The 13,032-nt window shown below is 48.2% G+C and overlaps 1 protein-coding gene across 1 annotated transcript; it reads right to left on the bottom strand.

Annotated features, from left to right (window-relative positions):
* Positions 1-2,984: 2,984 nt before the first annotated feature.
* On the bottom strand, positions 2,985-7,783 carry PLAGL2 (PLAG1 like zinc finger 2). Its single transcript, XM_007446857.1, has 2 exons — positions 7,417-7,783; positions 2,985-4,215 (listed from the first exon to the last, which is right to left on the bottom strand). The coding sequence occupies exons 1-2, from the start codon at positions 7,674-7,676 to the stop codon at positions 2,985-2,987; spliced, it is 1,491 nt and encodes a 496-aa protein (XP_007446919.1). The 5' UTR covers positions 7,677-7,783.
* Between the last annotated feature and the right edge of the window lie 5,249 nt (positions 7,784-13,032).

The raw sequence follows: 13,032 nt of genomic DNA, 5'->3' as shown, positions 1-13,032 counted from the left end.
TTTCCCTACCTCTCACATCTCTAAGATGTGCACAGATCCTCTGAGCTGACACAACTGGGCACGCTATCCCCTGGCCCCCAGGACTGCACTCAACCCTGACCAGCTACTGTGCAGAGGGGGAGTTGCCTGCCACTGTTCAGGGCAGCTCATGCTGACAGAGGTTGGAGGTGGTGGGGGAAGGGAACATCACCCCTTTTCCTGGTCCCCGTTTGGTCTCTGCCAACATGCCGTGGCTCCTGTCCTGGGCAGAAACCCCTAGGCTCTCATGGCCTCAGTAAGGGTACTGAAGTGAGTTTGGTACTGAGTAGGATAAAGCTATTCTTATCCTTTGAACAACCAGGCCAATATGGACTTTTTTCTTTTTTTAAATTTTGGGGAGGTTTAAGAAATGGCTGGGTGTCTATGGTCCAAAAAAAAAAAAAAAGGTGAAGGCAAATGTTCCTCTGCACCAGCAAAGTTCACAGTGATAGGAAAATTCCTTGTGGGTGGGAAGGGCATTGAAGGAAGAAGAAAAGAGGAACAGGACAGAAGGAAGAAGTGAGGGGAGGAGGGGCAAGGCCCCAGTTACAAGGTTTTAAATACTTGCTTTGCCTGTCCTATGAGTTTCCCAGCATCACTAATGGGGGAGAGTATTCAAGGAAGGGACAGGAAAGAGCAGGCAAAGAGGAGGCAACTCTTCTAACAGCCCAAGACTTTATATTCTGTGGCCAGAGGCCCATTTGCCTCTGTAAACGAAAGATGCAGGGAAGGTGGCAGGGAGGGGTGAGGGTTGCTGGGTCTAGTGATGAAGATCAGAGACAACAAGGAGAATGGCAGCAGTCCTGTTTGGATCCTCACATACCATTTCCTATATACGAGTCCCAATAACATGCACAGCATGCAGGAGGTGGCTGCGTACCAAGGGGACGCTTTTAAAAGTAAACCTTAATTAGTCCCTGGGACTCACTGAAACTAATTTTTAGAAGCAAATCACCTACTCTGATTCTAATCTTGCCAGACGCCTTTATATCTGGTTTTGTCTTTTTTTTTAAAAGGTATCCCAAACTAGCCTGCCTAAATTAAAACATGCTTATTCACTCCACATTGCTTCCAATCAAGAGCCAGGGACATTATACGGCTTTCACCTCAAAGGAAGAGTACTGGCCTGGGCTGAAGCAGAAGCCTGGGTCTTGGACCTGCTCAGTTCCTGATGATAAACCAAACTGATTTCTAGACAGAAGGGGGAGGGGGGGAGGACTGGGAAGAGGCTGAGGCAGTTCCTTGGTAGTTTGTCCTGAAACCCTAGTGGAGAAGCCAGTATGAGGCACCTGCTGAGAGAAGCGCCCAGAAACTGCTGGCCGCATCTGTAGGAGTTAACAGTAAAGAGGTAGGAGTGTGTTTCTGAATCAGAGTGGAAGTGTCTCAAGAGGGCCCCACACTGGTGGTCCCTGAGCTGCCTCCCTTCCACGAGTGGGAAGAGCGAAGCCCACGCAGAACTGAGATGAAGCAGGGATGGGGTTCAGCTGGGCAAGAGCTGTGCTGTCTGTGGCAGGGAGCCCCACAAGTCAGAAGAGAAGAACTAATCATTTGTTGCAAGAAACTTGCTGAGTACTGGGGGCAAAAGTGAGAGGGGCCACAAAAGGAAGATGGAAGTTCTTTGATGGAGAGCAGAGAAGCCTAGGCACAGTGGGCCTGAGTCCACGGGACTGCAAAGTGGGAGAGGAGGAACACTGTAGAGAAGAAAAAAGTTTGGTATGGGAGGCAATAATGTACACCCAGAGATTAGGACTCAGCTATCTGCCCAGTCCTAACTTTCTGAAAACGCTTCTTCCAACAATTCCACAACTTCCTGGAAGAGACAGGAGAGACAAATGAGGTCTCACCCTCTCCTTTGCTATCCACACCAGCCTAGAACCGGAGTCCCCCGTTCCAAGACTAATGATAAAAGCTCCTGACATTCAGGGTGGGGATTAGAGAACTGGGGCGGGGGGTGATGGAAGTGGGCATGCCTTTCATTTCTTCCCCTCTCCAGTTCAAAAGGAGGATGAGGGGGTCGTGATGTACTTGGAGAAAAACAGAATTGCAGACCTGTGAGAAAACCGCTCCAATCTTCTTGCCTGTCTCCTGTGGACTCTGCCGAGGAAGGCAGGAACAGACACAGTCATGGAAGGTGGCAGAGACTGAAGCAGTCCAAAGTCAGTTTATTTCCCCACAGGGGAAAAATATGACCTCAAGTGAAGAGAAGTCAGTGAGACCTGACTCCGCCTTGTAAACAGGGCTCCAGTTAACACCAGGTACCAAATGGTTCCGGCTGGTGCCAACTGGAATGGACTGGTGGGAATGGATTCACGGTGTGTAAACAATGTTCACTGCAATCATTCTAAGGCTATACAGCTCAGCAAGGGAGGTGAAATGGTGTGTCTGAGGCGACTGTGTAAACGGTACCGTTGCTGGAAAACACTGAAAATGGAGGTGCCAGGACAGGAGGGATAGAGGTGATGGGGAAGAACAGAGGCCCTCTCTCCTGCCTGTTGGTTGGAAGCAGGCGATGGACCCTCTGCAGCAGGGCCTGACCAACTGCTGTGGGGTCTGCAGGCTGGGACCAGAAGACGGGCTTCTCGGGCTATTTCTCTCGAGGTCATCCAAAGTAAAACCCTCTGTGTCTCTAAGAGACCTCTCCCTTCTCCAAAGAGAAGGAGGTTCTGATGCTTTGGAGAGGGAGAGGGCTAGGTGTGGCTCCCGATTCAGATTAAAAAAAAAAAAAAAAAAAGTAAAAATACCTGAAGTCCTATTGTATGACATCTTTTCATGGGGTTGGGGCTCAAGGCTCCTCCTGGAGCTGATCCTGGAGCCCAAGCCCCCAAATCAAGTGCTCCATACAGATACTGAAATTTTTCTTTTTGAACTCAGCTCTGAAAGCTCAGCTGCCTTCATGGGGGACGCATATGGGGTAGATACTGAGACTCCCTGACAGAGCCAAGACTGAGCTGAGGTCCTCCTTGGGGCTACTGGAATGCCTGGTGGAAACGAGGCAGCGTGGTGGTGCTCAGGCCAGAGGTGAAGACAGGAGGCAAGGAGTGCAGAGGCCCAAAGTTCAGCGGTCCCCCAGCTCCCGGGGAATCTTGAGGCTGAGCTTGCAAAGTGGTGAGCAGGGGCTGCGCCTCGGCCTGGGAGTAGCCCATGACCAGGCCTCCTGTGGCCCCGGGTGGATTACATGGGGGCAGGTTGAGAGGAAGAAAGCCCAGTAAGTGGGAGAAGTCCACATTAGCAGCGCAGAGGGCCTCAGAGAGGTTGGCGGGGCTCTTGGTGAGCAGTGCTTCATCTAGGAGGGCCGCAGCTGCCGCCGGCTGAGGTGAGGCGGGCTGGGGTTCAGCGGATGAGAGAGACAAGCTTCCAGGAAGCTCCGCCAGAAAACTATCCACCTCCACTTTGGGCAATTTGTCGGGCAAGTATGAGGTAGATCCAAGCTGGTATTTTGGAGGAAGCTGAGCTGGGGAAGAGATAGGTGAGGACTCCAGAGGGTAGCTCATACCCATGGGCAGCGTGTTGTGCACCAGGGAGTGTGGCACGCCCGCACTGGGCATGGTAGGGATGTGGGCACCATACATGCCCATGGGCAACATGCCAGGGAAGGCCTTGGCCCCCATCACGTCCCGAGAGGCCATGCACAGCACAGGGCTCAGCTCTTCCTTCACGTTGACTGTGGAGCTGCAGCTGAGTAGGCCTAACATGTCCACTGGCTCTGTCTTGATCTTGAGCAGCTCTTGCGAGTGACTCTTCTTGACATGACGTGTCAGGTGGTCTTTGCGGCCAAATCGCTGGGCACAGTACTGGCACAGGAAGTCTTTCCGGCCTGTGTGGACCACCAGGTGCCGCCGCACATCCTTACGAGTATAGAACCGCCGGTCACAGTGGTCACAAGGGTGCTTCTTCTCCTTGGTGCCACCTGCTACCCGGCGTGAGTGGGCCTTCAGGTGCTCTAGCAGGGCCTGGGTACTCTCGAAGGTCTGCAGGCACACCTTGCAGCTGAGGTCACCACTGCTGGCGGCATGCATGGCCAGGTGGCGCCGGTAGCCCAGCTTTGTATTGTAATTCTTACCACACTCAGAACAGTGGAGGGCCTCTTTGTTGGGGTCATGGGTCTGCAGGTGGTTCCGCAGATGATCCTTGCGGTGAAACATCTTATCACAGTACATGCACTGGTGGGGTTTCTGGGCTGAGTGAGTGGCCATGTGCCTGGAGATAGGGATGGAGGACAGAGGAGAAAGAAATGAGATCACAAGAGCTGGCTAGACAACTGAGTTGTCCACTAACAGGCAACTAGACACAAAAACTATGGTACAGCCATGCAATGGAATGGAATACCATGCCAACTGTATTCTATGGATATACTTGACCACCTGCAAAATCACATGTACTGCTATTCTTTGCAGCACTGATTTTAGTAGCAAAAAATCAGGAACAATCTAAATGTCCATCAATAGGGAACTGATTAAGTTATTCTAAGTCCATAAAATGACTCAACTTTTTTTTTCCTGGCCATGAGGCTTGTGGGATCTTCGTTCCCCGATCAGGGATCGAACCTGGGTCCTCAGCAGTGAAAGCGCAGAGTCCTAACCACTGGACCACCAGAGAATTCCCCACTCAACTTTTTAAAATAATGGCAGCTTTATAGGTACCACAGGTAACAAGCTCCTAGATATACTTAAGTCAAAAAAACCCATGAGACAGAATAGTGCCTATGGAATGATACTATACATATGAAAAGAGGGAAGATATATGTATGTTTGCTTGTATGAGCTTAAAATATTTCTGGAAGGCTACACAAGAAACTGACAACATTGGCTACCTATGGGGAGAAGAAATGGGCAGCTTTTATGGGTGTGATGGAGAATTTTCATTATATACCTTTTGAATTTTGAATGCATTTCCTTTGCAAAAAAAAGCGTATTTATAAAAATTTAAATGACACAATAAAGGGAAAATGAAATATATCTAAACTTCCTGATCTGGAACAATATCCGAAGATATAGGGAGCCAAGTCAAAAAAGGAAGTTCAGTATAGTGTGTGTAATACAATCCCCTGTGAAAATAAAGAAGGAATGTTTGAATGTCTCAACAAGGATATACAAGAAACTGCCTTTGGGGAGGAGAATAGTGGCTTCGAGTGTGACAATTCATTTTTCACTGCATGTCCATTGGTACCATTTAAATTGTTTGCCACACAAAGCAGCAACATTTAACTTTAGCATATGTGCTGCCGAAGCGAGCACAGCAGCAACATTTAAAACCTTTTTTTTTAGTGATCTGGCACCTCAGTGTCCCTTGGTTTGCTCCTGCTCCTTTCTGTCTGAAAAGCAGCTCAGATTTCAGGAACTGCAATCCAGAGCTCCATAGTACATTCAGAATCAACTCAGCAAGACTTTGGAGTCTCACGGTTTGCAAGCCCTGTGTGAGATGTGTGATTAACCTTGTTCTCCATAAGAGGCTGAAGCACAGGGCAGCCCCACCCACCAGTTAGTAAGTGGCAGAGGCTGAATTTAAACACAGACCTTCTTGAGACCTAGGTTCACTTAGGTACGCCACTGCTGTCTCTTGCACAGCACCCAGTGATTCTTATCAGTCGTACCCATTACTCTCATGCTATCTGTGAATGCTCACACCTATGAGGGTTACTATTAACCTCCTGTGACACAACTGGCAAGAAAACGTATGAGAGGGAGATGCTGAGTGATCCAGTCTATTTCCCTCATTTTGAAGGTGAGGAAACAAAGGCCCAGAGAGGTTTAGTAATTCACCTAAAATACAGTGACTAAGGGTGGAGTCAAGGCTCCTGTCTCCTGGCCCAGGACCTTTCCTGTAGCCTCCCACTGACACTCAGACTGTCACTAAGAAAGTCTAAGAGGACAGCCCCAACTGGAATCCACCTAAGACAGAGGAGCACACAGAATCAAAGCATTCCTGAGGACAACAGAACTGTCATGAGGGCAATCCTGGCCACACGCTACCCTGTTACCTGTTTTAGCTCCTTCCTATCAACTGTTTTCCAAACAAGGAACTGAGGCTTTCTGTGGTCATCTTGTTCTTGTATTTACTCATTTACTGTCTGTCCCTGCTATTAGACAGTAAACTCAAGGAGGGCCAGCACCCCCATCTGTCTGGCTCACTATTCTGTCCGTATCACTGAACACTGTGCCTGGTATGTGGCAGGAGATCAATAAATAATAGTCAAGAGATGAATGACTGTGCATCAGGGAAGTCTACGTTATTGGTAAAGGGCATGTTCATGGTCCTCTGATGGAAAGGCAAAATCAAAATTACGTCCGAGCGGGCCCCCCTCCCTTCAAAGCTGCTCTGTCATTATCTGCTATACACCAGGGCTTTCACATTCCATTTCACTTTAAGTAGGGGTTCTTGGACTTAGAAGTTTCAGGAAATCTTCCAACCCAGAGGACACCAGGGACTCTACAGAGACATAAGTAATCATCTGAGTGGCATGCTAGTTCAGTAGAAGAGACACTGCAGGACCTAAGAAGCTATAGACCTTGGGTAAGTTACTTCTCCACTCTGAGCCTGCACTTTAAAATTTACAGATTGGACCTGAGGGTCTCCTTTTCCTTCTAAACTTCTAAAACTGATTCCTAATTTGGGGCTAATATTCTGACCATTACCTGACATAGGTGGGGAAAGCAGCACAGGCGTACCTCAGAGATATTGCAGGTTTGGTTCCAGACCACTGTGATAAAGTGAACATCACAATAATAGGAGTCACATGAAATTTTTGGTTTCCTAGTGCATATAAAAGTTATAAAAGTTATATATATAAAAGTTATATATATAAAGTTATATATATAAAAGTTATATATATATAAGTTATGTTTATACTATACTGTGGTCTATTAAGTGTGCAATAGCATTATGTCTAAAAAACCAATGTATATACTTAATTAAAAAATACTTTATTGCTAAAAAATACTAGCTATCATCTGAGCCTTCAGCAAGCTATAATCTTTTTTTGTGAGAATTACCAAAACATGACACAGAGACATGAAGTGAGCAAATGCTGCTGGAAAACTGGGCCAACTTTCTTGACTGAGAGTTGCCACAAACCTTCAATTTGTAAAAAAATGCAGTATCTGAGGAGTACAATAAAGTGAAGTGCAATACAATGAGGTATACCTGTATTGGAAAAAAAAATTCTATCTAGTTTGTTCATGGCTATCTGATATTGTACCCATCAGATTCTAGTGTTTGAATAAAAAATACCACCATTATTTTTCAGTGAGTGACCTCAAACGGTTGACGTTCAGGGTACACTTATGGGACAAATTAACCTCTACTCTTCTGCCACAGATAAAGTCCCACACTCAGTGGAGTCTCTCTGGCTTTATCCTCTGGAAACCTCAGGGCAGGAAGAAGTATGGGAGTATCACCTACCTATACAGCTTGTACTTGGAGGCAAACGCCTTGCCACAGTGCAGCTGAGGGCAGCTATACGGTCTCTGCTCTGGATGGGGGAGGCTCTGAGGCCTCAGCTTCTCCCCATTTGAGAAGGGTGTCCCCGAGATTTCACATTGGCACTTCACTTGACTCTCCGCCTCCCGGCCCCGAGGCCTGGGAACTAGTTTCCAGCCCACTTCCTCCTCCTGCTTTGCATCTTGAATCCAGGGGGGTACGCTGGTGAAAAATGTGGTCATGGCAAGGCTAATGGCGAAGGGCCATGTTATTGAGAAAGCCTCCCCATCAGCTCCACAGGGCTCTGTGCTCTGTCACAGCCTCCAACGCAGCCTTCAGAAAACAATCTCTTCACCTGAAACATCAGAACACCTGGTGTTAGGGAGCCCAATACCATGAAAACATGGGCTCTGGAGGCAGAGAGATCCCCGTTCCATCCCAGCCCTTCCACTTAGAAGCCATGTGACTTTCAGCCAATTACTTACTTCCCTGAGCTGTTCCCTCATTTACAAAATGGGTTTAATAATCTCCTACATCATAAGGATCTTTTGAGGATTAAATGAGATAATAAATATAAAGCATTCAGCAGAAGGCTAGGCACCTAGTGCTTAGTGGTAACTATTATTACAAGTACCACCTAGGCTAATAGGAAAACAGGATAATCAGAGGAAGTAAAAGCCCTAAACTCCAGACTTTCCGTTCTAACTTCACTTTTACATCCTTTCCACTAAATTTAGAAATAGCAGCACCTCCTCCTCCTCTTCACCCTACCTCCTCCTCACTTTCTACAATTCTCCTCATAGAGGTGCTAAGGAGCAATAAAATGCCCAAAAGGCATCAGAGGAGAAAGAAGAAGCCATTATTTAGGAAATTTACACCCTGGAGAGTCAGCCCCTGCGCCAGATGTGTTTCTTAGCAGATGTGTTTCTGAGGTTCTGTCTGAGGAAGGCAACAGCAGACTCAGCATTTCCACTAAACCAGTACTGGTCCTGTCCCACCCTCAACCACCACTCTGGGTCTCTTGGTCTCAGGGCCCAAACCATACTTCTTTAGCAAAGTCCGTCGAACACACAAGGTGTTGAGTGGTGCTGAGGGTCCCAAAGATCCTCATAGAACACGTGCATGTCTCCATTATGAGCAAGTAACACATTTGCATTAGAACTTGGACGCCATCACCAAACTCTGATTCTTTGAGAGTTCAGATCACATCTCTTTCATCTCCACACACCTAGCATCTAGAAAAGGACTTTCAACTTTCTTTCAAATGAGTAAATCAGTCATTGAATGCAAGTGGATTCTTATTGGCTAACATGCTCAGGAAGTTCTGGTTTAAACTGAGTTCCAAAGTGGGGAGCCAATATCTTGAAGTCTGATGCTTGCTACTGGGTTGTGGAGTGGGGCGGGGGAGCAAAGGTGACACAACTTTCCTGACTCAACTCAGAGGAAGAGAGAAAGGGCATTACCATACTGATTCTCAAAAGGGGGACAACAGAGCCACATTCACACTCACAAGCTCATCACACAAGATTACCAACCCCAATGCAACTTGCTATAACAAGGGGATTTCCTTTGAAGAGGTCATGTCAAAATTTGATCATGAGGCTTTTCCATGTGAAGGGAGCAAAAGGGGTATCTGGGGATTGTCCATGAGAATCTGGGGAGGGCTCCAATTGCACAAACTAGCTGTGGGCCAAAGAATGCTTGCTCAGCTCATTAGCACCTGCTGCTCACAGTGACCATTCAACCAACAGGCTGGCCGTGAACGAGATGATGGGATCAGCGGGTTTATGCCCGAGAGAGCTTTGCTCATCATTAACATAAACTACGTCCTGTTCAGGAACCATTCCTCTTGTTGAAGAAACACTGCAATGTAATATGATAAACATCTCCCTATCACGAGTGGAGATTTGCCTAGAAAGATCTGCACAAAGGTGGCTGCATTTTGCATGAGTCACGTGTTAGCACTAAAAACTAGTCCCACTTGAGCCTTCGAGTCATCATGGCATATTTGCCTGCTTCACGATAAACCTCAAAGGCCTCTGATGTCTGGCTTTCATTGTTTAAGTCCCCTCCTTCTTCCAAAGGGTGGAATTACCTGTTTATAATACCAGTGATTACTAGGCAGCTTGGAATTGGGTAGAGAGCGAGCACGAATTTGAACATCTAGTTTGGAGGGAATTTCCCCCACCTTCAAAGTCAAATTCTGCCCCCCCCACCGGTCAATATGTGAAATCATGCACCTCAGCCTCTGGAAAGTTGGGAATGGCAGCCAGAGGGAAGCAAGTCACATCACTTTGGCTGATGTGAGAGGGGAGCCTAGCTTTGGAAATTCCATGCAAACTCAGAAAGAGAACAGTATGTCCCCCATCTCCCACACGTCCACCTCATCTGTTCTCCTGAGCAAGCACAAACATGACACAGCAGTTTAGTATGCTGCTGCTAGAAGAGTGAGTAATGGGCTTCTAGGAAAGAGGCTGATGGTGGCTAAGAAGAGCTCTCAAGGTTGTACTGATAGAACCAAAGAAGGAAGGCAGCAGCCATGTGCTTGCCTTGATTTGCACTTAATGGGGCTATGGCTTTAGTGTTACCTTAGGAACCCTTCTGGAAATCTAGTTTTTCTCCCTCTGTCCCTTGTCTGCAAACTCCTTTCATCCAGGAGGATTCCTGGGCCTCTCCCACATTATCCGAAGGCCTATTCCTTCAGTCATCTTCCTCTGCAAAACTGTGAAAAAATTCTGCTTCTCTTTCAAAGCTGCTCTTCTGGTCTCATACTCAAACCTTAACAACTACAGAAGCTGACAGAACCTGTTCCCATAAAACAAACACAATCAATCCCTCCCAGTTACTGGTGTAACTCGGTATATTTTCATCCTAAGATTCCTTCTGGAGTCTGATATGAAGAGGGAGGTATTGTGGAAAGAACCTTGGACTTCATATCAGAAGACTGCCACTTACTGGCTGTGAAACCATGGGCAGGTTACGTAGTTTCTCTGAACCTCAGTTTCCTCAATTTCTAAAATAGACATTTGTTCCCTTACCTATAAAATTCTCATGGAAGATTCAGTGAAACACTCTTGAAATGTCTGACATAAAACGTGTAAATACAAACAGTGCTGCCTCTGAGGTCTAAATTGTGTCTCCCTCTTTTCCGCACAGGGCCTGAATAGTACTACTTTTTTTTCCTCCCTAGATGAGTCTTCTCAGGCCTCAGAGTGAGTTTCCTTCCCTTCCCAACATCTCCCCAGAATGCAGCCTTCCCCTTTTCCCTCACAATTAACCCTCAGCACATCCCCCGGAGCCAGTCCCCCTTACTTTATCTTCCTCCAGCACCATATCCTGGGCCAGATTTTCCCTCACTGTAGGCATCTCCTCTGTTATTAAGGCCCCATACCCCAAATACAAATGCTTGCTAAAAACTCTGTATGGCCCTCTTTGGAAGCCTTTAAAAGAGACAAATCGCTTCCTCGTCTGTCTGTTCTGTTGTGTGCCATGATGCCTGCTGCCCTCTGATGAAACTATAGTTTTTATGGTGTTACATCATCTCTATAGAGACTGCGTTCTTTCTCCATTATTAGCCTGTTTCCTCATCTGTAAAACTAAAAATACTTACCTCACAGGCTTGTTGTAAGGATTATTTTAGTCAGGTATGCAAAGGACTCAGCACAGGGCTTGGCTTGCTCTAAGTACCCAACAAAAGGCAGCTATTATCTTTGCCTTTGTATAGAGTTGCATGTTCCCACCTTCTGCTGCCACAGCTGAATTCTCTCAAACCTCCCCCCAAAACTGTTAAGAAATAGCGCCCCTGCACCAAGGAAAGGGTTAATCTGTAAGTGTTCTTAACTAGAGAGACCCACAGAGGATTAACAGCTCCACTTCAGTGACTACCCTAAAATAGCTTTTATCCCTGCTGCCCAAGAGCTACTTGGGGATCTGAAGAACTCAATTCAACACCTGCCGAGGAGGAAACACACCCAGGAACTTTCCTTGCGGTGGACACAATCTTCCCTTAAGCAGAAGCCAAAATAGCAACTGGGAAATTATAAATAGACTTAGAGATAAAAAACAGGTCCTGACCTGGGCATCAGAAACAAATCCAAAAGACACACTGACTGACTGGAGAACAGTGAGAAGGAAAGGGGGAAAAGGGTATAGCTGCCCCCCACAAAACACACACACAAACACACATACACTCCAGAGTGGGGGGAGAATTAAATTACAGGGAGGCTGGAGCGTCTCACTGACTTGCATCATTCCAGAAGACATCAAACAGGATTAACAGGGGCTGCTAGTTCTTCTATCGGTGTAGATGGACCCTTTTTGGAGTCCTTTTGATTCATGATTTCCTCTGATTCCCGCTGCCTCCCACTCCTAAGGAGGCCTTGAGCAAATGGCTGCAACTCACAACAGCCCCATTTTCACCAAGAGGAAACCTGATTAGACACCGCCCCCCCACAATCCCGTGGCCTCACCTTGGGCGGTAGGGTTAGCAACCCCAGGCGAGACTCTTTCAGAGTCCCAGGCAGACAGGTGGGAAAACACACAGGCCAGGTCACAGGAACACTTGCTGGTGAAAGTACCAACTCCCCACACCCGATGTCCCCTTATCTTGCACCTTACAAGTCCCTTTCCCCCACCGAGATGGGGCCAGGACAGGATTTGCAGGGGATAGTCTGTCTCCTGGTTCGTTTCTAGACCACCATACTGCATGGGGGGAAAGGTTAAACGCCCCTGGGCTGGGAGGGCTGGGGGTAGACGGCTGCCGAACCAGGGACAGAAATTCAGGAAGAAGTCTGGAGGTCTCAGGAATGGAAGGGAGGGAGGAGCAAGTTATCTCGATCCCTAAGAGACCCCCACCCCACCCTCCGCAAAGAAAGAGAGGCGGTGGGGGGTGGGGGATGGATTATATGGGCTGGAGGGTTAAAGGGGCTAAGATAAAAGCGAATTCCCTGAATTTCAAGAGTCTCAAAATGGTACCGGGTGGAAGCTGTCTAGAGTTTGGGAGTACGATCGCCGAGGAGGGAACTATGGGTAGAAATTATTTGGGTTCCCCAGAACCAAATAATTGGGGGAAGCCTCAAAAGGGGTTATGTGGTTCTGGGAAATGAAACAGAGGAGAAAGAGCGAACTATTTGGAGCAGGAAAGGGGGTTATGTGGGTCCGGGTAGGCGTGTCTGAGAGGAGAAAGCAGGTGCAGCTTATCTGCGTCCCCCAGACCCGGGTCCCTGGTAAGGTCAGCAGCGCGTTATCTGGGTCTCCAGGGAGCCTGGGGGGTCGGGAGTGGGGGACCCCCCCCCCCATGGCTGAGGCTCCAGGTCTCGGAAGGGAGGGGGCCAGCGGGGTTTCTTCAGGTCGCCCAGACCCAGGTATCGGGTCCGGGGAAAGTTTTCGTCACCCTGGGGCCTATCGAGGCCGGGCTGGCGCAGAGGGGGCCTCGGGTCGGGGGTGTGGGCGACCGCGCTGAGGGGCCAGAGATGAGGGGCCCTGCCGCTCCGGATGCCGGGCGCGCGGGCGCAGCGAGACTGCCTCCCGCCCCGCTCCCCGCCGTCCGCCGGGGCCCTCGCCCACACTCACCGCGCTCCGGGCCCCGCGCTGCGGGCC

Source organism: Lipotes vexillifer, unplaced genomic scaffold (genome assembly GCF_000442215.2).
Source record: "Lipotes vexillifer unplaced genomic scaffold, Lipotes_vexillifer_v1.1 scaffold75, whole genome shotgun sequence".
NCBI lineage: Eukaryota > Metazoa > Chordata > Mammalia > Artiodactyla > Lipotidae > Lipotes > Lipotes vexillifer.
This window is presented reverse-complemented; position numbering and strand designations above follow the sequence as displayed.

Coding starts and splice junctions, on each gene's coding strand:
- PLAGL2 (XM_007446857.1), bottom strand. CDS start 7,676: ATGACCACATTTTTCACCAGCGTACCCCCCTGGATTCAAGATGCAAAG. Junction 4,216..7,416: donor TCCAAGTACAAGCTGTATAG/GTAGGTGATACT, acceptor CCCTATCTCCAG/GCACATGGCCACTCACTCAG.